Below are 25,649 nucleotides of genomic sequence, written 5' to 3'. Positions count from 1 at the left end.
TAAATCTGCACGCAGTGCTGTACTTTGACTCAGAGGCATCTGATTATTAGTTGACAGTTGGAACTGTAAATGAGGCTGTAAATGAGGCTGTGTGTCTATTTGAGGGAATGTATGAAATACTTTGACCTCTCAGACAACAAACATTAATGATATTTAGTCTCTGTGTGTATTCTATTCATTATACATTACAATAAACACGGGGTTGTGGAAAAGCGTAGTTGGAGCAGTGACAAAACATTAAATACAAGTAGTCCGGATGTCTGGTCTTCATAAGTTTCTCCATGTGCTCTCCTACCTGGTCTTTTCTCCTGAGGCCTCCCTGCTGTCTCCTCATTGGCTGGTTTTTCTGTGGGTGTGTCCTTCTTCTCATGGGTGGAGCTCCGACGACCCCGACGACCAGGTGAGATCAGAAGAGCTGGAGAGGGTTCGGCACCTAAAAGGGAACATTTGTTTGATCATGACTTTCATTTATTACTTCATTTATCTCTTTCTTGTACTGCTCTCTCCTCTGTTTCAGAACGTCATACTCACAGCGGATTTGATATCCTGGAGGTAGAAGTCGGATGTTTACTAGAGAGATCCTTCCTCTGTCTCCATCATCAAACTCCACCATCACACTGCCCTCCTTTTCCTCCTCACCCGGACCTCCTAATGCACAACACAGCAAGGAGGACATGAGTTGCTGGGAAGGTTTCTGTGTGCAGAGTGAAGTGGTTGGTGCATGTAACTCACCTCGGTGGACGTATCCAGGGTAAAGGCAGCGGGAGCGCTCGCTCCAGTAGGCACACACTCGCGTTCCTGCAGTGAGGATGGCCTCGGTTTGAGGTCGCACATCCAACACCTGGAAAAAACACAAAATTTTCAGTTAAAGGCAGCACAGCTCACAAAATGCAAGATATAGTAGAAGCTATGGGCCTCACTCACAGCCTCCTGTAGCAGCTGCTCCAACGAGTAATTCTGGGGCGGTTCCCTCGCTCCCCTTCAATGACAACACTGAATCTAAGAGAAAAATAGAAATAAATTAAAAACAAAATTCTTCAAAAAACTAACAAATTTGCAGTTGAATTTCATCACAGTTTCGGTGTTACATTTCAGTTGCTGTTTTTTTGAAGGCAGATCTTTTTGCGTAAGCGCTCAGTCTGTTTTAATGCAGATGTGCTGGTGCCACTGCTGTGGTTTGGCTTTGTAGTCATCTATATTCTGTTTGTCAAGATTCTCACAGCTGCCAAAGCATTTAACTACCACTAAGCTTAAAGTTTTCAACTCTTGTAAATCCAACAATACTCTTGTTGCAAAATATCCTTCAGCTTCTAAACTCCAGGGTTTTCCCCAGGAAATTGTTTAGCCGAGGTGGTAATACACACAGATTCTGATACTTCAAACCTTGTGATTAAAAAGTAATAATTGAAAACAGCCCAAACAATGGTCATAAGATTTGCTGTGTGAAATCACCCCTCAGTGAGGTGTAACAAAACACAGCGAATATTCCTGTACTGTTTAATAGATTTTGTGTCTGGGCCAGCAGGAGAGAGGGGTCTTACATGTCAGGCAAGTCCAGAGTTTGGACACAGCGGCTACAGCAGCTCATCCTCCTTGGAGATCAGGATCTTCAACCGTCTACCAACATCTCTTACTCAACACACAGTTTGGCAGGGCTAAGGAGTGAGGGTGGAGTAGAAAACGGATGGATGGGGGAGATAAAGGGTGAGATATACATAATTTGTGAGTGGTGCTGAATAATTGCTATGTGGAAGTGAGGCAGTGGGACAAAGAGGCACAGAAAGAGGTGGGTATGCATGTGTGAAAGGAATCTAACAAGCTTTTAAAACCTGCTTGTGTAATAATAAATGACGCGTCACTGTTTATGCCCTACCAGGTATTCTGCAAGGCATGTTGGGAGGAAGGTGGATCAGCGACTTCTCATTGACCTCCTCTTCCTCTTCCTCATCCTCCTCTCCCTCAGAGAAGCTGCTCTCTCATCCAAGCGAAAGCCGTCATCAGCTGCAAAAGCTCTGCAGAGTCGGCTCACAGCGTGGCCCTTTTCCTGAACGGGACACGGGTGAGATGTCAGTGTGCAGAAAGCAGGATATCACTTCACCATATGCACAAATGAATCAGCAGTAAACAGGACCTGCAGGCGAGTTGAATCCAGTATGTTCCTGTGTGATGTGGCGAACGCGTCAGTGAAAAGTATGCACAGGCACCTCTTGTAATGTGATACTTCAATTAAGCCTTCAAGATTTCTTTCTCACTTGCCACTCGAGGTCAGAGGTCGCAGCCAGTAATAAGTGAAGCTGCAGAACTGGCAGGACTTCAGCTTATTGCTGAAGAATGCTTCACTTCAGGACTTCAGGTGGACATGCTCACCATCAGACACACATACCAGATACTACCCATCTCTGGACCGGTTTAGGCTAGTCTATGTGAAGATGACAGATGATGATGATGGAAAGTCAGCTCACCCAACAGGTTTCTGCTTGCATTTAGGCTTTCGAAAGAAGAGACCATAATATCAGTGGCAGGGAGGTGTGTGTGTGTGTTGTCTCTGGAGTTTTCCACAATCAGGAGACCATATATTTTAGTGACAGAAGTTTCGTCACCAGAGGGCATGGGTGATTATTTCCTTTTAGTGCCGGTGGTGTGTGTGTGTGGTGTATGGTGCGAGCAGACGTGGGTGTGTGTGGGGTTATGGCCAATGATTATCTTATATTTCTCTGTTGGTTTGGAGTTATGTGTTTTTGGACGTTCCCTCATGATGACTCAAAGACTGAGGCAACCTCGGGGCATTTTGCATCAAAGAGAATGCGGGTGTCTTGCCAACGGCTGCTTGCACAGATAAAGCAGAGCTTACTGGTGTGTTAGCACAAGCCGGCAGCGCACGCAAACATGCAGCTATAACAAGAGCAAATCATATATTTGACAAAGTGACTGATTTACAGCTGATGTCAGGCACGCCCGCCCCCCATCAAAAAGTAAGTTATTGGTAGGTACTGTCTGTGCTAATCTGCAGGATTTTCAAACTTCCTGGCAGGGTGGGCTCACTTGCAACAGGCAAGGAGTGAACTTCAGGCAAGGGTTTTTCCAATCCTCTATGCTTCTCGCTTCTCACCCTTTTTAGCAGCAGAGGCTAAAGGAGTAACCTTCTCTGAGTCACCTCCTCTTTACTCACAGTTCCAGTCAATTCAATGTCTTAACCTAACCCCTGCCACTGCTCAGTTTGTTACACAAAAAACAGCATGTGCTTCTGTGCTCATTAACAGATCTCATAAGTATTGTAATTACCTTGCTCACAACTCTATGACAGCAGTAATTTATGGTCATACTTAACCTTTCCGTCACACCTCTAAAAGCGGCAATCGTGTCTCATCTTTCCGTCTCAATTCCTGTTCCCATGCACTTGTGTGAGCGATCGGAGGGAAAAATTAGCTGCAAAGCACACAGACTTTCTGTCTCCCTTAAATGACTGTTGAAACTTTGGAAGAGCATTTAGTTGCACTGCTTTCTAATGGTGATATTCTCTCCTGAGCTGCTTTATGCATATCGTTCCATCCTGAAAGCACAATTTGATCAAAGATGCAACTAATGAGTACAATCAACACGCATCAGGCCAAGGAATTGAATAAAGTTTCAAAAAATTTCAAGGGGGCTGAAATCTGTTTGCCCTGGTGTTTACAAAGAAGTGCACAGGTGTGCACCTAAGGAGGGAAATACAAGGTGCAAATATCATATTTTGGACAGAGTGACATATAGGTGATAGAGTAGTGCAAAACGTCACTTCTGTCAGAGAGCAGATGAGAATTTACTTTGAGAAAAGTTGTCACAGGTGTAAAATACTGTTGTGTTACTAGTTTTTACATCACTGTCTAATGTAGGCAGCGCTGTCTGATGCCTTACCTTTCCCGAATGCTGTGCCCAGTTGGGGTCTTCCTCTCGTCGTCCCTGTTGATCCTCTTTCCCTCGTCAGAACTCTGTGGCTTTCTCCAAAGCTGCAGCCCACTGACGACACACTCCAGCTGGGAAGAGATGCTCTGTTGTTCCCCGCATGGTCTGGACCTCCTCTCTCTGTGTTGGTGAGACTTGGCCTCCTGGGTGCTCTCCTCCGGTCTAGACTAGGCAAACTCCCCATACCTGTGGATGACGAGGGAGTATCATGGAAATTAAAGCTAAAATGCAAATACTAATAGCTTAGATATGACAAGAGGTTTTATTTAAAATTGTGAAAAAAAGCAAAATGTTGTAAATGCAGACGTGAAACAAGAGGAGAGAGGCGGATATGAAAAGCCACCAATGTCCCCGGGGCATTACTGAACCAGAGACATGTCAACTGTTGAGCTGTCAGGGCATCACATAAATGTGTTGTTTCTTAGAGACATCATAACAGTTAACACCCAAAAACTAGCTGGGTGAAATCCTGCAGCTCTTACAAAGCTCACAGTCCTTTAACTACTCATCTGTGACATTAGCTAAGCTTAAAATCTTCATACTCCATCTTGGTCACTTTATTCTACATGTCTCATTTTTAAAAAATCGCCCAAAATAATCTGTTTGCTTTAAACACAGTCTGTAAAAATTAAAATGTTTGCACTTCTTTGCCCAACTGTGAAGCTATTGTGACGGAGGCGCAACAAAAGGTCGTGCCAATAATTCAAAAACATCTTGGTGAATTTAGCTAATCTGCAGGCTATGCATACAGGGAGCCGATAAGAGAAAATTATGGGAGAAAAATGCAAGTTGCAAAATATCTATAGTATGTGGAGTCACCTTTTGTTGAGGTATTAAAGCATTGGATAAAAAACTGGACATGTTTAGTCCAGATTTCTAAAATTGTTATAAACTGAAAAATCTACGAAAACAAACTTTCTTTTTTTAATTTATGGAATTATAACTGTGTCATGCTGAACAGAAGATTTTTTTAGTTATTTCTATTTCTAGCCATGGTTGTGCTGTTTGCATAGAGGAACAGGGCTTTATTGCAGCGAAAAATGAGCCAACAGTGAGTAAAAAATACGAGAATGTGCCAGGAGCAGAAAATGCCCAAAAACTGCTTGGGGTTTGGAGGGTTACAGACAGGTATAAAAATCTCACCAGGAGGTCCTGGTCTTTTACTCCGGGCTTTCTGGTGTGTTTGGAGCTTCGATGAAAAAGAGACGGTCCCGACAGAGTTTGCAGGAGCTTCTTTAGAGGATGAGCTAATCTGGATGTCACCCACTCCATCTTCACTGTCGTAGCTGGCATCCTCTTCCTCCTCTGTGAAATCACCACATCATAATGAGCAGTCAGAATGCTACAAGTGATTTATATGTAAACACTGTTCAAAGTCAGGACTCACTTTGATGAGATGCATTGACAGCAACTTTTGAAGATGCTGTTGGATCTATAGATTATTTCACAAGCCTGCAGCTAAACTCACATAATCATAAATACCGGGGAAGATAAATCTCTTTGAGAGTTTGTGAAGTGGGACATTTTGTCACATATTACCTCCTGAGGAGCAAACCTGCTTTAATGATAGCTTGTTCCTGAACTTCAGCAACTGGAAGCAAATGCTGACATACATGCACATATGCAGTGTTACGTGCACACACCAACATACACACACACATAGATTGTTATTGGCCGCTGTGTGTCGCTGACTGCGAGGGTCGTGTCGGGTGTCGACACATCTCTGACACACTTGTCACTTACATGACATTCTCGTCAACACTTTGCCTTACACAGGCACACAAATACTGACACACAAGCACACACACATATTCAACTTCTACTTCTCCATGCCACTGAGGCCACAGGTTTGGGTAAGACTCCAGCTTTTTCCTGAAGATTTGTTAGTTTCATATCAAAATACAGAAAAATTAAAAGTCACGATGGGTGCCAGTGTGTCTCTTCAACTCAAGGCCTTCAAAGAGGGCGTTTTCACAAGGTCGGAGAGGTGAAGAAGAGCGGGGTGGAAGGGGGTGTGACATTCTGATCGGGGCCAGAGTGGGCTCACGTTACCGTACGCTGATGAGCGCAGGGGTGCCTGTGTTGCATGCCTGTGGCAAGTCGTTAACGGTTTTAACAGTGTGACAGATGAGCTGGGAAGTGAGAGGAGGCCCCTGATGATGGCAGATATCTCACTCTCAAACTCCTCATGTGCACGCACAAACACACAGACGTACTCTCACAACGAAATCTCACAATGTCTGGTCGATGTTCTTCAACCCATGAGTCAAATTAACACTGTTTGACTCATGTGGAACTGTGGACTCTACCTGGCTTATGACACAAAGGATTTGTAGTTGTGTTACAAAGCTGTTGTCTTTAATTTTCATTCACTTCAGTCAACTGCAGAATCTTTGTTGGATTACTAGCAGGAGGACAAACCTCATGTGTGACCTGTACAGTTGCTTTGCAAAGACAGACTACTCTCTAGAATTGACACATTGCTGTGCAGAATGGTCTGGCTGCACCTGTTTATCGTTCTGCTATAGGGAAATACGCTTTGCAAAGTTTGTATATCTTTTAAACCAATCATAATTGTCTTGGGTGGGTATAGAAACAGGATGCATTTATGGTGTTCACCCAAAAAACTGATGAGGGAATTGTTTTGCTGGAATTTTTGCATGCAGGGAGGTTAGAACAGTCATTCAAATAGTTAATTCACTGAAAAACAGTAGTATGTCTTCGGCAAAAGTGGAACTTTTCAGTGTGTAGTTTGCTGCTCTGAGGTTGCTGTTGTTGTTTGTGTAAAGAAGAGGATTTTGAAACCATTTACCGTACATATTGATAGCGATAGGAGATGTGAGAGCTGCATGAAATACACAGCCAATGGCAGACTTATAACGCCCAGTTTACAACCAGTGAGTCAGACTGCTTGTACAGAAACTCACCATGCTCTGAGCTCTCGCTGTCACTCTTCTCTTCCCTCACTTCATGCTTTTCAGAGACCCGGCTGTCCTTGTGGTGAGCTCCTTTTGGGTTGATGCCCAGTGGCACTTTGGGCTTTCGACCCCTCTTCCTCTTTACTGTCTGACTGGCAGTTCGGTCCCGCTGCAGGTCTGATAGAGCAACAGCAAGAGGAGAGCTCAGTTATGGGATGCTACATACTGGGCAACAAGTGTAGGTATATTCTCCCTCTATCCCCACCTTTACCTCCTTGTCTGCAGTGTCTCTTGGAGGTGTCATCCTCACTGCAGTGTAGCAGGCTTGTTGTTGGTGCGCCTCGCTGGGCAGCAGCTTTCTGCTTTAGCTGGGTCACCCGTCTGGCCAGTCTGGAGCTCAGGGTGCTGGGCCGACCTCTGTGCTTACAGCGAGCTTTCATCTGTAGACAGGGAGCGGAACAACTAATTATTGACTCATTTCTTTCTGCTAATTGAAACATCCAGGAAAGGGAAAAAAAAGCGGCAGCAGGAAATGGATGTCAGAGTGTGTGTGTGTGTGTGTGTGTGTGGATGAATCAGGAGAGACGGCAGAGGGACTGACCTGTGCAGCGCTGAGTCTGTTGAAGTTGTGATTGGACATTGAATTCCTGGCTTTTTCCTCCAGTAAATTGAGGCCGGCCCTGGAAAACATAAAAACACAGCAGAGATGCACCTAAGTGAGAATTTATCATACATAAAACAGATCACAGAATCAACCCGATCACACGTTTCTTTTCTCTCAAGGATGATATTCTCTGTAACTCTGCCACTCTGCTCTTTTCTTTCTAGTTTCACTTCCATCTCTGCTGGGTTCATTCATTGTCTCGCTCTCTTCCCACTCTTCTTTTCTGTCTCATAACTTTGATGAGGTAAAAGACAGGCACTGTCGACCGTCTGCGCAGTTTGACAGCAAACAGAAATATTCAGCGGCCGTGTGAATATGAAACTCAGCTGAATCACCACATAAAAGGGTAAGAATTATCTGGTGTGAAGAAGAGTGGAGAACAGAGAGACAGAGGGAGGAGGAGAATGGTTGAGGGGGAAGGGAAAGAGACAGAGAGAGAGATGAAGCAGTCTCGGGGGAGTCTGTCCGTTGACCGGAGCTTCAGGGCTCAATCGATAAACACTAACCTCTATTGAACACTACTCCTCCTTTCCTCTCGCTCTCTTTCTTTCACTCTCTCTCTTACTTTCTCTCTCTCTCTGTCCTTCCTTCATTGCCTGCATGCTCTCTCACACCACAGGGAGCCAGCACACACACACTGTTAGCAGCTGGTGTCTGAGGCAGGTGAATCTTATATTCCCAGAGAGAGAAGGTTTGGCTCTCAGCATCTCTGCTCCTGAGAGAAGAGAGGAAAGGAGAGGAGAGGAGAGGAGAGGAGAGGAGAGGAGAGGAGAGGAGAGGAGAGGAGAGGAGAGGAGAGGAGAGGAGAGGAGAGGAGAGATTTCTGTCTACACCACATCTGTCTAATCTTTCACTTCAGACTGAGCTCCAAATCCAAAACCTACCTCCTGTCACGTCTTTTGTGCACATACACACCATAAACAATGTATTCAAATATGGCATACTTTTGGTCTTGGGCTGTTGGGCCTTGTTAAAATTTAAGGGAATGTTAAGGTTTAAGATACAAAGGTGCATCAAACTTTGTGGCAAAAGTACAGGAAAGGTCATTCCTTGTTTCAATATGAAAATGCCACTGTTTAATAATCCCACTTTGGTATGGAGGAGCTTGACTGGCCTGCTAAAGTCTGTAGCAATCCACGTTTTATAGGCTGATATTACTGGTTTTATGATTGAGATGGACCTAAACAACTCAAAGCAGTGCCTGGGTGGTAGTAAGTTTTGCACTAATCACAAAGTTCTTGGTTCAACCCCTGGCCTCTCTGAAGTGTCCTCGGATAACGCACAACCTCAGGTTTCTCCCGATGGCAGGTGAGCACCTAGCATGATTTGTGAGTTTCTTTTGCTTTACACATAAAAAGAGAAAGAGCCTTTACCCAGGAGGCCAGGGTTTCAGTCTACAATGGGACTATTCTTTTTAGTTGGCTTTTTCAGTTACTGTTTACTATTTGTTTTCTATCACTGTTTTCTGTCACCATTTTCCTGTCACTTTTGGTTCTGTGTACGCTGCAAAAGCACTTGCTAATTCTCGGTGTCAACGCTAAATGCTTAGCTTTATAAAAAGATATGGATCAGGTTGAGTGCTCCGGTCCAGATGCTAAACTCAAAGCTCTGGCTGTTTTGAACAATGCTAGCGCGATGAAGGACGCCCAAATAATACCCTCTTAAAGAAAATAAGCATTTCACAATTTTACAGACCTTTTTCTGAAAATAATGTCCAGTCCTGCTAACATTTTTGGTGCACATTTTTCTGTGAAACTGCGCACATGCTCTGAAAAGTGTGACTTTTCAGGCCAGCTATTACCTGTTTTGCCTTCAGATGTTTTTGGCAGACAAATTGCATAAACTAGCCATTATTGCTCAGCTTCATGTTGTGCCTAACTAAGAGCAACTCCCTGTGGTCACGTTACTGGAAAGCCTGCACAAAGAAATTACAGTAGCATATTAATGCCGATGGTTTAGGAATACACTGTCCAACAATATAAATGCTCAGCTGTCCACATACTTTTGGCTATGTAGTGTGTATGTGTTTGTTCGCAGTGTTACTATTCCTCTTCATCTCTCACTCTCACTGTTTTACTTCACCCTCCCCAACTCTCATAAGAAGATGAAAGAGTAAACAAATGATACATCGCTTGTTAATAACCACAGCAATGGAGCTCAGACATGTAGCGACCAGCTCTACTAATTAAACAAGTTCTGTGTGGATGTGTGTGGTGCAACGGCATGTATGACTAAAGGCTTTCATTGTCATTTTCATTAGCGCTTTCTAATCATGGTAACCGTGACAAACCTTGAGTTTCTCTAATCATTTTATCAAGGCGAGGGGTGCACATGCTAACAGAGGTGGGGCATCATGAGAAAACACATTTATCATGGCCGTGTGTGAGTGGGCGTGCTTGGTGCAGGAATGTGTGTCAGCATGAAAGTTTGCATGTCTGAGGTGTTAAATAATGTGTGGTTGTGTGTTGCAGCTGGTGGGGGTGGCGTCGAGTCATTTATCACTGTAATAACTGTACATCAGGACTTTGTCCGGCTGTATTAATGTATGCTGGAGGTTCACACGGAATCAGGACATAATCAATACAAGTGATAAATATGATTAAAAGTGATTAATGGTGATTAATGAAGCCCTCATCTCCATTACCTTCTCTCATTAAAAAATCTCACCCAGCTCACAGCTCCCATCATATAACCAGCTTTGTGTATGTGTGCATGTGTGTGTGTGTGTGTGTGTGTGTATGTGAGCAGCTCCTTCTAGCGCCCAATCAAGCAAATCATCAGCTATAGAGCATTCGAATCAATTCAGCTGAAGAAGAACTTCTTGAAAATCAACCGTGCCTTTCACTAAAAACACAAACAGAAATCAGGATGAATGAGCTGGGCTTGCCAATCACACTGATTATCCTGACGCAGTATCAGAGGACTGACCTGAGTCTTTTGGAGCTCTCTGCAGCAGCTGGGCCGGGGGTGGACTTGCGCTTGCGGGGGCGGCCGGGCCCCCGGCGGGCAGGGCTACGAGACGTCTCCTCTTTCCTGCAGAGAGAGGAAGACGGGAAGGAGGAGGATGGATGGGAGGAGAGATTAAAGATGCAGTCAGGACGGCAGGAGAAATCAGGAGGAAGCTTGTATCGGCTACAGGTCAAACTGCATTAAGTATGAGCAGGTAGCAAGTCCTGATAAATCAGGAGGATGCAGCATGAAAGCAGAATTGTGAATGTTGGAAAGCATAATTCAGTCTAGACAAAAAGAAGTGTGTGTGTGTGTGTGTGTGTGTGTGTGTGCGCGTGCGTGCATGTGTGTGTGTTGTCTCTGCTCACTGGTGGTCGTGTTTCCTCTGTAGTTTGGCCAGTTCTCTCTGTTTCTCTTTGTAGCGGCGCTGTAGCTCAGCCAGCTGGACACGCATGGCCAGCTCCTCCCCTCCCATCGTCTCCATGGAGCCCTTCACTGGGCACACCTGACACACACACACACACACACACACACACACACACACACACACACACACACACACACACAAGCATGGACACAGACACACGTGGACACACACAAAGCACAGGAATTTAAATGCTGAACACAAACTTCAGTTCAACAGTCACTGGATACGTAGCCAGCTTGTGTTTGGCCAGCTTGTTGATTACTTTCCCATAACCAAAAGCTTGGACGTTTGATCCCCTAAAGCAGCTCATTTTTGTTAACCAGCAGCTTCTACTCTTAAAGGTGGATTTCTCAGACCAAAGCTCTCTACTACAATATGTGCAACAATGTTGTCACGGACAAGTAGTATCTAAAAAGTTACTAATTTAAAGGTTATTAACAGTAGTTACATAGTAGGTTGTACATTAGATCAAATAGCATCAAACATATAGAACTGACTGAAGACAGCAATAAAGAAGACATTCAGGTGAATGGGGCCACATTTTTATCACCTTGACACTACCTGAGATGATTACTTAGAATAACAGTTTTGTGTTACAAGTTTTCTGAAATGTAATGTTTATGTATGCAAATGAGGTATTATCTGTCTAAATATGCATTAATTGGCACAAATGTTCAATAGACAAATGGTAGTAAAATAAACATTTGTGTGGCCAGTGCATGAGGAACTATGTATTTGCCTGTAGTGTCTCAGCCTAAAGAGAAGAAACGTATTGATCCACCACGCAGCAAGTGCAAACATGACCTTTTCGATATTAAAAAAAGTGACAAATTTTGGATTTTAGCTTGAGCACCAACTTGCCAGAATAAACTATATAAACAGATTTTTTTTCTAAACCAACTTAAAAGCAAAAGACTGTATATGGTCACCAAAAGTTAATGCTATTTGCCTGTTATTCCTTAAAACACAGGTGTGTTAACATTCTTAGAATGTACTTGTACATTTTCATGTTCACAAGTCATACTCTGCTTTTTAGCTGAGCTGTATTTTAGTGGTTAGCTTTTCTTATTCACTTTATTTTCCATGTCTGTCTAAATGTCCCATGCTATATTTTATTTACTGTGATGTCATTTACTGTGTTCCACTGCACTGCAAAGCACTTCATAACTACTGTTTTGAAAGGTGCTATACAAATAAAATCATTATAATGTTATATGGTGTGAAAACTTTTCTATTTATCATTTGCATCAGTGATGACCAATGGGTCTTTTCTACCAATTTCTTACTCGTTCAGTTTATTGGAACCAAACTATAAGAAGTAAAAAAGTATAAATTTTGCACAGCCCACTCTCTGCATCATGTCTGGGTTTTATTGAAGTTTAGTGAGATCAAGTATGTGTCCATTGTTCAACACTTCAGTCAGTCACATTTGAACATGAATGATTTATGAGTGCATGCATAAACACAGAATACGCATTCATTTAAGCCTCACCGGTTCGTGGCGAGGTGTCCAGGTGCACTTCCGGCGCAGATTGAGCCTCTTCCTGATTGGACACTGCTGGTCAGCCCCCACATCCACGGCCCCTCCCCCCATCTCCAGGGCACGGGCGGCCGCCAGCGTAGCCAGACTGTGGAGGTCAAAGGTGAGCACGTCCTCACCTGCACGGAGACGGATTGTTTCAATTTAGATTGGTACATCACATCGCGGCTGACACTGTGTTATAAAACATGCTGTGCGCTGAACGGATTTATTTCTGCGGCGATGAAACGATGCCTTGAAAAGTGGTGATATTTATGATATTAGCTGTGTAGTTTATTTGATGTATACTGGTGTTCAGGCCTAATCGTACACACAGACACACACATGAGAGGGAGCGGGAGAGAACGATCTCTACATCTGTCACTGTCATTAACTCTGTCATTGTCACAGCACCAGCAGATGAAACAGAATATTCATGAGACAGTCCACACACACACACACACACACACACACCTATGCAAATAAAACACACTCAATCTGAATACACACAGGCACCTACAACATTTTCGCTGAGCTACGCAGACATGGGTAAACTGCATGAGTGTATGTGAGGGAGAACAGGAGAGAAGGAGAACGACGGGTGGTAGGAGGAGGAGGAGGAGGACCGCAACGCAGTGAGAAGAAGGGAGGGAGGGATGGGGAGTAAAGGGGAGGAGAAGCAATAAGAGGCAAAGTGTTTATTGAGCTATCTATTTATTCTCCTACAGCTCCTCATTATGGACATGGACAGAATCCAATTTCCCCTTCGAGGAGAAAACGAGGAGAGAAGACGAGGAGACGAGGAGAGGAGGCGAGAGGTTTTACTGGATCGCTCACAGTCTGTGCACTGGAGCTGCAAGGCCTATTCACTGACATCTGACATTATTAAAACCTGTGTGTGTGAGTGAGAGACGAAGGCAGAAATGCGGTAAACAGAGGAGAGAGAGAGAGTGCGAAGGGGGCTGGAAGGATGGAGTCTTTGTCTGTGAGGAGAGAAATGGGAGTGAAACAACAAATGGATGCAGGAACGACAGGTAACTCCTCCGAGGGCGACGAAGCGAGCGGGAAAAAAGCCGCGAGATGTGGCTTTGTCCTGTCCCGGCTTGCAGAGGTCAATGCCATCTCATCTGTCAGACCTCTGAGCCAATGGCACGCTCTGATTACACTGACAGGATGACATCACCACTGACATCACCAACGCCTAGTTTAGTATCCTGGAGGATGGCCACAATCGATAGATACCTTCCGCCCACAGCATGCCACACACACATACACACTCATCCTTGCACAGTAATAATACCATACTGTGTCTCGAACGGGGGTGAAGGGTGTAATAAGAAGCGGCACGGGGGATTTCAAGGGGAAAAACAAAAACAGTAGAGGAAAATTAAAAAACATTACAGTTGATATGGGCCTAGTCATCATTAGAGGTGATTAAGAAAGTTTACTGAGATGACAGAAAATGTGAAGAAATATAAGAAACTATGACACAAGCAGCTCCCGTGTGTGCATGTAAATAGAAACAATTGTGCTAATTTATACAAGAAGAGGGAGGGAGCATCTCCTGACTCCTTAATCTGTAATTGTGATTTCCAGTGAACAGCTGAGATATCCGTCTGCATCAAGCAACGCCATAAATGCATCTGTCTGGGATCGGTTTCATCTCCCGAACGCATCCACAATGACAAAAACGCCATCAGCAGTATTAATAACATTCTACGCGATGAGGCCAGAGCGGGTTTTAAATAAATGTGTTGCAATTTGGAGAATGTTTTCCACGCCACGACAGGACTTATTGATTTCACACCTATTACACATGCTAGCCACGTGCACGGACATGTAAACAAATGCACACTCGCACACTCGGCATCTTGCACACACAAACATGCACAGACAGGAGCCGAGCGACTTATGATTTTTACACTTATTAATTCCGTCAACAAGGCTTGCAGAGGCAGGATTTACACACAAGATTACATTGGTTTAATAAAAAAAGAAAAAAAAGAAAAAAGAGAAAGGAGGAGAACCGGGTGAGGGGAAAAAATAACAAAGAGAGAGGAGGAGGGGAGGCGGGAGGAAGCGCAGGCAGGGAGCAGGCAGCCTGGTGGAGAGACACATAGACTCTGATGGAGGAGAGCAGGGATTCATCTGGGATTACTTAACAGCTTACACACACACACACACACACGCGCACACACCAATGTGCACGGCCCGCACAAAACACACACACACACACACACACAGATGCTGGCATAAATAAAAACACTTTCTCTCAGAGGGACGAGGGGAAAATAGGAGCGCTTACAGGAGAAGTGTTTTAAAGGAAAGGGTCTAATTAGCAAAGCAAGACGCCAGAGCCTGGGGGACACATTGGGCGGAGTGTGAGTGTGTGTGTGTGTGTGTGTGTGTGTGTGTGTGTGTGTGTGTGTGTGTGTGTGTGTGTGTGTGTGTGTGTGTGTGTGTGTGCACGTGTGTGTGAGCGTGCACGTGTGTGTGAGTGTGTGTGTGTGTGTGTGTGTGTCCTGGCTAGTGTCTGAAGCTTCAGCTTGTTTGTCCATCTCTGTGTCCCCTCAACACACACACACACACACACACACCCTTCCCAGAGGGGAAAATATGGTCTACAGGCAAGAACAGAGAGTAACAGCCAAGGAAGGAAGCAGGACAGTTAGTGGGAAATTTTTGTGTTTGTATGTGTGTGTGTGTTTGTGTGTGACATGATACACATCTGGATTGCACACATTTCCCTGGCCACTGTTTCTGCTCACTGGAAGTATGAGCGTTTGTGGAGGCAAGGAAAAAAAAAATACAATAACGCATTAAAACTGGCTTATTTTGCCTTCATCTAATTTTTAGGGGTATTTTGGTCCATTTTACTCTAGGACGGCAGAGCAAAATATTGTGTTAAAAAGCGATACACCTAATTATTGTGGTGTTTCTGAATTTTTATTTTAATATCTGAGACATTTTATTAATTAATAACGGCTTTGAAAGTGGGAAACAAGGCCAGATATGTAAGCAGGTTTGGCAGCATTTTCTCACCTTCAGTGCCTTTTACTTTGCTCTCCCTGCCCCTCTGCTGGATCTCCAGCTCAGCTAGTTCCCCGAGTATCTCCATACCGTGGTGGGGTGAGGGGCATGGGGCCCGGTCAACAGGTACTGGTGGATACAAGGCATCTCTGGTGGCACACAGAGCTGCAGCGATGAGGAGCTCCAGGCTCCACATGTAGGCCCCTTGGAGCTGGGCAGCTGCACTCGCAGTGGGAGGGACAACTGAGTCAGCAGATGAGGAAGAAGTAGGAGAGCTACATATTAATTCCACCAAGTCTTCATTTGGACTTTTCCCACTCCTCTCCTCTTCCTCCTCATCCTCAACCACCTCTACATTCTCTCCATCTTTGTGCCCATCCTCCACCACCTCCTCTTCAGGCACAGAGACAGTACATTCTGTTGGTTCAAGCTCCATTTTCTCTTCCTCATCCTCCTCCATGTCCTCTTTTCCATGCTCCCTATCATCCTCCTGCTCTTTGGATAGCTGAGGCTCCTCCAGGCCAGCCTTCTGGCCTGGGCAACCCAGAGAGAGCTCTACTTTTAGGGTTTTGCCTGTGGCTGTGGCTGGGCAAGCTGGATCTGGGACTGGAGCTGGGAAAGGGCATGGCGGCAATCCAGAAATCTTGCTCTGGGGCTCAGAGACGGAGCATCCTTTTGTTTCCTTCCTCGCCTCCTCTGTAACTGCACTCAGGGATTCCACCACTTCACAGTCTCTCCCATTCTCTTCTTTCCGCATTTCTTCTTCAACAGTGAGAGGCTGTACGTGGCATGAGTGTGGGAGGGATTTGGAGTCAGGCTCTGCTGGCTCTTCCACCACAGTAGGTTGCTCAGCCAGTCGAGCTTCAGGAGGCGAGGGCCCGGCCTTGTAACCCATGGTGATGGGAGGGTAGCTATAAACAGGTGGCAAGTCTGGTGGGAAGGAGAGAGAGCAAAGGTCAAATGGGTCCACTGACATGAAACTGACATCCAGTCTTAATGTCAGATTTCAGACTGATGCACACTAAAACATATTCATCTGCAAAAAAAAAAAAAAAAAAAATCTTAGTTGTTTCTTTGTTTTAAATTCATTGCCTGGCTGTTTAGGCAGACAGAATGAAGCATGTGATTACAGTTGAAATAATACATTAACAGCAAGGTGCCGAAAACACAGAGCGTGTATTTATACAGCATGTGTGTGTGAACCTGTGTGAGCATGTAGAAGTGTGAGTATATAGATCTACGTGGGATATTGATGACACCCTGCCGTTTTCCTGTGATTGCAGCACCAGCCCTGTCACCCCTGCTCTCTTATTATTGATGGTATCCCTCCGCCCCCTGACAACACAGCCAGATGAATGCGTATCCTTCCGCCTGTACTTCTCAAGGACCCCTGAAGGATAAGGAGGCTCTGTCTGAAGATTTCACTGACCTTCCTCTCGTGACACACATACATAGAAAGAGCACCCATATGCTTTCTCTGACCTTAATAGCTGGCCTGCCCACAGTCCTTCTTTAGCAGACAAAAAGGTGCACATATACACTCAAGGACACACAGAGTAAGGGATCAGCCATGCTTCAAACAATTTCTGCAAAATCAAAAGAATACCACGCTTCAAAGACTGATGCCACATTCTGGCAGCATCTCTCCCCCTTTTGTTTTAATCTCTCATGCTACATCTCTCCATTTTTCTGTCCTGTTTGCTTCAAATTTTTGCCATTTGACAGTTCAACTTCTGGTACAATTCATATTCATTCAATTTAGAAACATTTATAAACCAGCCTGTGGGCTTCTTCACACGCACCTGGCTCGAGTGATTGTGGGTAGTCCTGAGGTGGCTGTCCCTCCCCTCTATCGCTGCCTCTGTCCAGCCCTTTAGAGAGGTGTGAAGGAGCTGGACTGAGCGCCGGAGAGCGTGGAGCAGCTGCAGCCGGACTTGGCGCAGGGGTCAGAGGATTTGGTGGGTGCGGACGCGTGGACGGTGAGTGGTAGCAGGGTGACTGACGGCTACTGGGACACATTCCAGGAGATGGTGTGGATGTCTTGGGTGGAGGAGGTGTGTGAGAGAAGGGTTTGGCCGCATGGGCAGAGGTGGTGGACAAAGACGAGGAAGAAGAAGAAGAAGAAGAAGAAGAGGGAGTTCTGGAGGTTGAAGATTCATGAGGAGAATCTTCAATCGTGATAGCATGCTCCTCGTGTTTTCTCTTTGAGAGACAAAATGGACAAAAAATCATAACGGGTTAATAGTCACAAATGTGCATTATACATAATATTACTTTTAGACTTTGGTGCATTATACCACTTTAACATCATAGCACTTTTTTTGTCTAGATGGCCAGTTGTCGCGATACACTCATAAACACAAATGCCCAAGAATCTGATAGAAAAGACATGAAAAATTAATTGCTGTATGTGTTGGCCACACTATTGATTGCCAAATGATCTGGCAATGTGAGAGTGCAAAAGCACCACGCCAACACCTCTTTATCAGTGCAACCTTTATCCAATGAAAACAGGAAGCTATTGGTTTATAAATAAATATTGCTGAGTGTGATTTTGTATGTTTTTCTTTTAGCATTGAGAAATCAGGACATCAGTTAATGATAAGTAGTACTGTAATCTAGTCCTTACAACTCAAAGGGGGAAGATGAACCTTCACAATATTTCCACACTTCCTGATTCTCATTTTCCCACAATTTCACAATAATACATGAACACAGTTTCACAAACAGTAGACCTAGACTGCTATTTAAATGTTACTGGGATTATTCTAGTACTAGTCTTACTTGTCCTAACGACTGTCGCTGCATGTGCTCCATGGCTCTCTGCTGCTGTTGGTGCTGATGCTGCAGGGCGTACAGCTCCTGTTGCCGTAGGAAAGAGCGCGAGTAGACTGGGTGATGCTGCAGGTGAGGAGGAGGGCCTCTGCCTCCGTACACAGGGGGCCACAGACCTGACTGCTCCAGAACATCTAGAAAAGAAATCAGAGAAAAAAGTTACACATCGTACACGAGAGACCGTTTGATTTCGATAATAGAAAAATGGTACAAATAAATAAACAAAGTAGGACATTGCTATTGGCAATAACACTCAATAAACTTTTTGAATAAAGAAGCAGAACAGAAATATTTTCATGGCTACAACCACCCAGGATAGTTAGAAAGAGAAACTGTGTCACTGGACTTTTGAATTGGTTTTGTGAATATGTGGGATTGCAGAGGAGCTGTGCCACTTTAACTAAAGATTTAACAGCTGCTGCCTGAATGAGCTGCATGTTGGCCTCACACAGTCAGAGTCCTGAATGCATGCTTCACATCCTACAACCACCTGCTTTAACTCCTTCTGTTTCTTTCTCTGTGCAGTTGAACATGCATTTTTGCTAAGGCCCCACCTTAAGCATATATGAATTGAGATCCACACAGATCCACACAAACATATACACACATCCCTCCTTGGCTGCCTTGTCGCTGGGAACCTTTGTTCTGTGAGATTAGCCTGAGTGGGCTAATGTTTCCCAGGGGAAGGGTTCAGTGGATGCACTTCCCCTCTCTGCAGGAACTCTCACGGAGCGAGGCAAGGGAGGCGGGAGATAATTAAATTTCACAGCCTGTTTGCAAAGCAGCGTTGACACACAGACACACACAGACACACACAGACACACACAGACACACACAGACACACACACACACACACACACACACACACACACACACACACACACACAAAGACAAACACATTCTTTTCTCACTCTAGCAATGGCTGAGACGAACAACACAATCCTTAACGTAACGTCTTGTTTTGAATATGGACACAACTTCAGATACACACACACGGAGCATAAAGTCCAGTCCAAACACATCAGTGCTCCACCACAAGAGAGATGAAATGCCAGTTAAAATGGTTTGCATAATGCTGGGCACATGCAGAGGGGGGGCAATGGAATAGCTGCTCCCATTAACGAAGCTATAAAACATGGTCCCACTGACAGAGGGACTTAGTTGAGCATTATATTATGATTAGCCAATGATACTAAAACTCTGGGAGAGAAATGGCAGCAGCTTTGATGGTACAAATGGAGAGAAGGAGAGAGGCAGGGGGGCAGTAAGTGTGGGTACACAGCAGTGACTGTAGGCTCTCCTGGCTGTGTGTGTCCTGTAGATTTTGTAAGAAGACGCTCAGCGTACCAAGGTGATGATGAGTCCCAGGTTCTGTAGGAAGAACCACTAGTGGAGAGTTCGGGTCTTGAGTGAGTGACCCCAAGACCGGCTGCAAAGGGCTGGGTAGACCTGGTGGAAAGCCAGGGCTCATTCCAACATGGCCCAGACCTGAAATAAATGTGTACATACAGTAAGTGAATGCTGTAACGCTGACAGGCTTATTTTACTATCCCAAAAAGATAATGGTGAATTTAGTGCAGATTGCTCAATATAAATTCAAGCAATAAAGTTCAACATGAAAGTAAAACATGAAATGGAGAGCATCAAAAGTACATCCATATCTCCAGGTGTGAAGCACTGGCTCACTCAGAATCACTTGGTTGCTTTTGTACAATAACTTTGGTCTATTTAATGAAGACTGCAAAATCTAACTTCATACTATGATCATCAGAAAACAGATAACACCTAAGGTACTAATGCTTGTTTCTATCCCTCCCTCACAGACATTAAACTGGTGCAGTTGTGCTTTTGAAACTAGGATATATTGCATGACATTGATGCTTAAAGTTGGCTATATGAAAATTGTGCTGAGCAAAAATGAGATTTTTGCCTTCAGATTGGGACGCCTGCAGTGGATGTAAAATCCATTCGGTTGCAGAGCTCAAATGTGTTTTTCAGCCCTGAAAACTTCATGTGGCTATCGCCTGTACTTATGAAGTTACGAGGGCTCAAAAATGCTGAAAACAGGTACAATGACCCAAATGGACACTTCAAGGGCTTCTTACTCCGAACATTTTCATAGTATTAGAATTTTCATAGTAGAATTTCAATAAATACAATAAAGACACATAAACTACTGTCCATTAAAAAATTAGGTGATTTTGAGGAGTCAGGTGGAATCTTTTTTCCAGATCTGGTTGATTTTTTTTAGAGATTTATTTCAGTGCTCCCTCTTCACTTTACTCACTGTATGAATGCCCCATCCAGAGGGAGGGACTTCCTGTCCTCTGCATCCAGTGGTGGTGAGCTGGGTGAGCATGTGCAGCAGGGTCCGCCCCTAACTGGCTTGTTCCTCCAGGGACCAAGAGGTGAGAGGTCAGGTCACCGTGACAACTACTAGAAGGGTGGATCCTGGCGAACTCCACGCAATCCTTGTTTTCCCTGTCACGGCACAAGGCGGGGTGAACTTTGTCATTATCTTGATTATCCCTCTTATTGTCATCATCATCACTGTCATTATGATCATTATCTTCATCCTTGTCATCTTCATTACCACTACTACCATTATAATCATCAAGAAAAGGAAATGTGACGGCAACAGGAACAGCCATCATCTCATGCCTGGTCTATGAGTTCTCATTATATGTTTTCTTCCCTTAATATGACTACATAATAAGAGCCTGATACTTCAGAGACAACCATATTAGGCCCCGTAACATTAATGCACCACATCTCATCTTCGGGAGAAAGAGAGAGAGGGGAAGCGAGAAAGTGAGGGGTTCTGAAATACTACATCAAAGGGTGAGAAGAGTAAATGGAGTGAGGGGATGAGAGAAAAGAGAAGCAGAGCTTCAGACTGGAAGAGAGAAGCCACGAGAATAAAAGAACTGCAGCTTATCAGATGAGAGCAAAAAATGAATAGATGCTACTGTGTATGTGTGAGTGTATATTCATATGTGTTTATGACTTAAAGTGTACCTGATGATCATTTCTCTGTCTCTGTCCAGGTGATGAAGGCTGATCTGGTCTTCTGTTATCCTCTTCCTCTCCTCTGCCTCACGACCAAGAGGGTACACAGGGCGTGACACTCCTGAAACACAATTCAACGGGAGAAACATGCTGACAGTTGCTTTTATGTGCCCAGTATCACTCGTACATATAACGTCATATTGTGATGTTGATTTCATGTCAGAAACAGTAACTTTATTGTATACCAACTAATCCTTAGTGTACCTCATCTAGTTTTATGACAAACAATGATGGTCTACAATGCCTTGAAGGCCTCTGACAACCACTTTCCATGTGGACATCACTATCTCTGATTCTTTGCAAAGAATTTCTCCTTGAACATGCAAAATGGTGAGTCTAGACAGAAGCTGTTTGCAAATTGATTTTTGTTTGCAGTGATTCTAAGGATAGCAGATGCTCAAAGCTCTGCAAAGTTTCTTTGATTTGGCCACTAATAGGAATCTTCAGTGAATGACAAAAAGGGCCAAGAAATACTGTGCAATACCAAGAGCTATCCTGAAGTGTTTAAACATGGATCTTTCCTTTAGTGTAGCTTAAAGTACAGAAATAACACAGATTTTCAGTGCAAGGAGCATAAATAATGTCTGACCTTTCATGCTGGGCAGCACCCTGCCTTGTCTGCTATGGGTGCTGTCTGGGGAACGATGGGGGGGCCTGGCTACTGCAACTGCAATGCCCACCGGAGGCTGTCGTACCTCTCCCTCTCCTGCCTCCCCAGCTTCCTTCCCACTTCTGTCACTTTTCTCTCCCTCGTTAGTGGAGCCTCGGCGAGGAGGGAGCGACTGCTTGGGAAGGTCTTGCTGGGAGGTGTTGCTTTTAGCTCCTCCTCTGTCTCCCTTCTCTGATCTTTCTCCACCCTGCTTGAGGCATCCCAGACCACCAAATGGGCTCCGCTGTGGCAGAAGCAGTGGCTGCTGGGAGCTGTAGTTCATTAGGTTCTTCATGGCACTGCTCTCACCATCGGTAGCATGTGATGAGGAACGGGACAGAGGGGGAGGCAGCTGAGAATGTGGCTGGTTGTGTTCATTGCTTGGAGCTCTGTTGCTAAGCCCTCTGACTTCACCTTTACCAGCTGATGCATGGTGGGTGCCTTTTCTCTGGTCCTCTTGGTGGCTCCCTCGAGCCCCCCAGAAAGGTGCTGTCTGACTTCCATCTCTTCCTCTCTCCTCTGCACTTGCTCCGTGGCTGCTGTGCTGCTGGTGCCGTATCCTTGCAACCTTTTGTCCCTCCCTTTGAGCTGCTGCCCCTGATCCTGCCTTCCCATCAGGACCTGAAAGTGAACAGTCCCTGAAGGGAGAAGTGCTGGTGTTGGGACCATTCTTAGATGTGCTCTGTCCAGCACCAGGGTGTGTCTCCTGGGCATCTAATGGGAGTGAGGGCCGGTAAACATCTTCCACAACCTCAACATCTCTGAAGGATGATGATGTTTCCAGGCTGCAGGACCGTAATTCAGGCTCAGAGCTCACAATGGAGCTAGGTTTGTGGAAGTGATGCGTCTGTTGGCTCCAGTCAGGAGGTTTGTCAGCCTTGCCGTATCCCAGCTGCTGCTGGTGTGGCTGGGATTTGTCCTTCTTCTGGCAACTACTAAGTCGGCTGAGGTGATGAGAGGGACTTTCATAAGATCCTTCTCCACTCTTGTCCTCCGCCTTTCTTCCACCTCCTCCTGCTCCACGACAGTCAGGGGCTGCCAGATCCCCGAGTGGCCCAACTGAGGGCACATAAGTTGGGCCAACGACCTTTGCCTCCCTGCCAGACCCTCCAGCTGTGGCTGCTGGATCTTTGGAGGGAGTAAGCGTAAGAGGAGCAGGAGGACAGTAAAACTCAGGATGTGGATGGTGATGCGTGTGGTGTAGCCACCCTCCAGCAACTGTGGAGCCCATGTGCAGGGCATGGGGAGGAGGTGGCGGAGGGGGAGGTGGAGGCATGGAGTAGGAGGCTACAGAGTGTGGGGTTGGAGGTGCCAAGATTGCTGTCGCTGCAGCCGCCCCTCGTCTCATACATTCAGATGAGGGAGTTGAGGATTCACTGATCCTCATCTCCCCATTAATGGGTCCATCTTTGGAGCACCGCCTGTTGCCTCCAGATGGAGGTCTGCCCACCCCACCACCACTGCAGCTGCTTAGTGCTCCCCCCTTTCCTCCAGAGCCATTCTCTCCTCCAGAGCCACTGGACAGTTTACAGGCACTCATATGTTTAATTCCCTGACTGCCCGAGTCACTGTCTCTGTACTCCTTGTGTCGCTCCACAGAGTGTCTGTGGTCTTCTTCCCTTCCATGTAGTGCGAGGTGAGGAAGAAGCGCATGGTGAGGGTGGGGGTAAGCTTGGTGGTGGCCAGATGGAGTGGTAGCAGGGTTTGTCTGATGAGGATGGTGATGATGAAGCTGTTGTTTGTCTTTGCTCTCCTGGTGCCGCTCTTTGCTGCTTGATCGCTCCTTCTCCTTTGACACAGATGAGACCCCTTTCTCACCCATGTCCTTGCTACTTTTTCCACCCCCTCCCCCATTGTCCGTCTCCCGGCTGCAAGAGCCAAGTGGGTGGCCTGGGGCAGTCCTGGACAGCGGAGAAAGGCTGTGATTGGTGGAGAGCAGAGGGGGCTGGGGAGGAAGGCCTCTCAGGTAGAAGTGATCTAGAAGAACACGAAAATGGATGTCTGAAGTTGAATTTTCTTTAAAATCTAGAGAAATTTAAATGCTAGCTGAAAAGTGGATGCTAAAGTTAAGCTAAATTAAAATAACTATAGGAAAATGCATTTTAATGATTGTAACTCACAGAAAAGAAATGAGAAATTGCAGCTTGAATAAAAAGACTATAAATTAGCAGCTGTTCTTATGCCTGTAGTGATGCTGATTAGGCAGTTTTGGAAAGTACTGTATATAAGAGGCAATTTTTTTTTTCACTCACACAATCTCACACCTACCTTTTGGAGTTTCATAGAAGCGGTGCTGTCCATAGAGACTGTTGCTATGGTGATCCAGGGGACTCATGGGGAGAAAAGGAGAAGCAAGACTTCCTGAATAGCTGGGGTACCCTGTCAGTGGGAGGGAGAGCGAGAAAGAATTGATGTTTCTGCGCAGCGTTGACATTCAGCAGCCCTCTAAACAAACAGTTTATCTCTACAATCTATCATGAAATGGGGCCATTTTGGAAAACGCAGAAAAAAAAAATATGGCCGCTTAGTGCTACTTTCACCATAAATGCACTTTTGCACAAACATGCCAGATGAGTTGACATTATTTACAGTGGACAAAGTGGTGACAAAAACCACAGCCGACAGCTACTGCCAAGTGTTTGCAGCATTTAACTAGATGGAATTTGCTCTTCTACAAAACACATTTTTCCCCAAACCCAAGACAAATAGTATGAAGCATCGCAACCCCCAGTGTCTAACACACACACACACACACACACACACACACACACACACACACACACACACACACACACACACACACACACACACACACACACACACACACACACACACACACACACACACACACACACACACACACACACACACACACTCACTCCTCCCAGGAGGTCACTGGGAGGTAAATGGTCGTTTCACTCTGTTCCTCATCTTCAAGGACGTTGAACTGCATCCTGGGATAGAGGAGGTCTTGGCGATTTTGTTGATGGGTGTGCGTCAGTGAGAGTGTGCATATGTGCGGGGTTGTCGTCGTGGTTGGGGGTGAGTGTTATTGGGGGGAAGAAAAACACAGAAAAATCACCACAAGCCAACATACACACAAGTACACAAACACACATCCACACACTATGGAGAAAAAAAACGCTTGGATTGTGTGTGTGTGTGAGTGTGTGTTCTCCAGCAGCTGGTTTCATGCCCCACAGAGTGTCCTTGCCGGCCCGTTAATTGGCAGCCGTTAAAAGTTTAACGGTGGTGGCCAAAGTAAACAGCACTCCATAAAAACTCATCCTACGCATTCCACAGTCACACTGCAAAACCACCAACACCCCCTCACTGCTTCCAGCATGTGTGAGCTGTGTGTGTGTGTGTGTGTGTGGGGAACTCTGCGTGTTCATGCTGCAATGTAAATGCATGAATGTGTACACTCCGCTGTGTGCGCTTGATTACTCCGACTGGTTAACAACCAGTGAATCTAAATGGCGACAATTAGCCAAAAGGCTCTATCAGCCATCTAAGGCCAATCCCCCGGGTAATGATGAGTGATAAAACCAGGGAGGGAGAAAGGGGGGGAGGTGAGAAACAAGACGGCGGAAAGGGACATGGTGGCAAAAAAGTGGATAGAAATAAAACAAGGGAAGGAGGGAGGA

General features: G+C 45.3%; 1 protein-coding gene across 1 annotated transcript in view; it reads right to left on the bottom strand.

The window, feature by feature from the left end:
- The window catches only part of bahcc1b (BAH domain and coiled-coil containing 1b), a 59,548-nt gene that overhangs the window by 6,798 nt on the left and 27,101 nt on the right, over positions 1 to 25,649 (bottom strand). Inside the window, 28 exon segments of the mRNA XM_051939987.1 lie at positions 296 to 433; positions 532 to 648; positions 733 to 841; positions 925 to 956; positions 959 to 999; positions 1,542 to 1,577; positions 1,579 to 1,626; positions 1,628 to 1,655; positions 1,874 to 1,978; positions 1,981 to 2,044; positions 3,674 to 3,695; positions 3,895 to 3,961; positions 3,964 to 4,128; positions 5,086 to 5,247; positions 6,870 to 7,037; positions 7,132 to 7,300; positions 7,462 to 7,540; positions 10,453 to 10,557; positions 10,842 to 10,978; positions 12,393 to 12,559; positions 15,462 to 16,379; positions 17,252 to 17,651; positions 18,234 to 18,418; positions 19,632 to 19,772; positions 20,572 to 20,765; positions 21,303 to 21,414; positions 21,943 to 23,979; positions 24,271 to 24,381. Of these exon segments, the coding sequence (XP_051795947.1) occupies positions 296 to 433; positions 532 to 648; positions 733 to 841; positions 925 to 956; positions 959 to 999; positions 1,542 to 1,577; positions 1,579 to 1,626; positions 1,628 to 1,655; positions 1,874 to 1,978; positions 1,981 to 2,044; positions 3,674 to 3,695; positions 3,895 to 3,961; positions 3,964 to 4,128; positions 5,086 to 5,247; positions 6,870 to 7,037; positions 7,132 to 7,300; positions 7,462 to 7,540; positions 10,453 to 10,557; positions 10,842 to 10,978; positions 12,393 to 12,559; positions 15,462 to 16,379; positions 17,252 to 17,651; positions 18,234 to 18,418; positions 19,632 to 19,772; positions 20,572 to 20,765; positions 21,303 to 21,414; positions 21,943 to 23,979; positions 24,271 to 24,381 (6,057 nt within the window).

This window comes from Acanthochromis polyacanthus, chromosome 19, assembly GCF_021347895.1.
Source record: "Acanthochromis polyacanthus isolate Apoly-LR-REF ecotype Palm Island chromosome 19, KAUST_Apoly_ChrSc, whole genome shotgun sequence".
Lineage (NCBI taxonomy): Eukaryota > Metazoa > Chordata > Actinopteri > Pomacentridae > Acanthochromis > Acanthochromis polyacanthus.
Note: the sequence above shows the minus strand (reverse complement) of the source record. Positions and strands in the feature narration are given on the sequence as shown.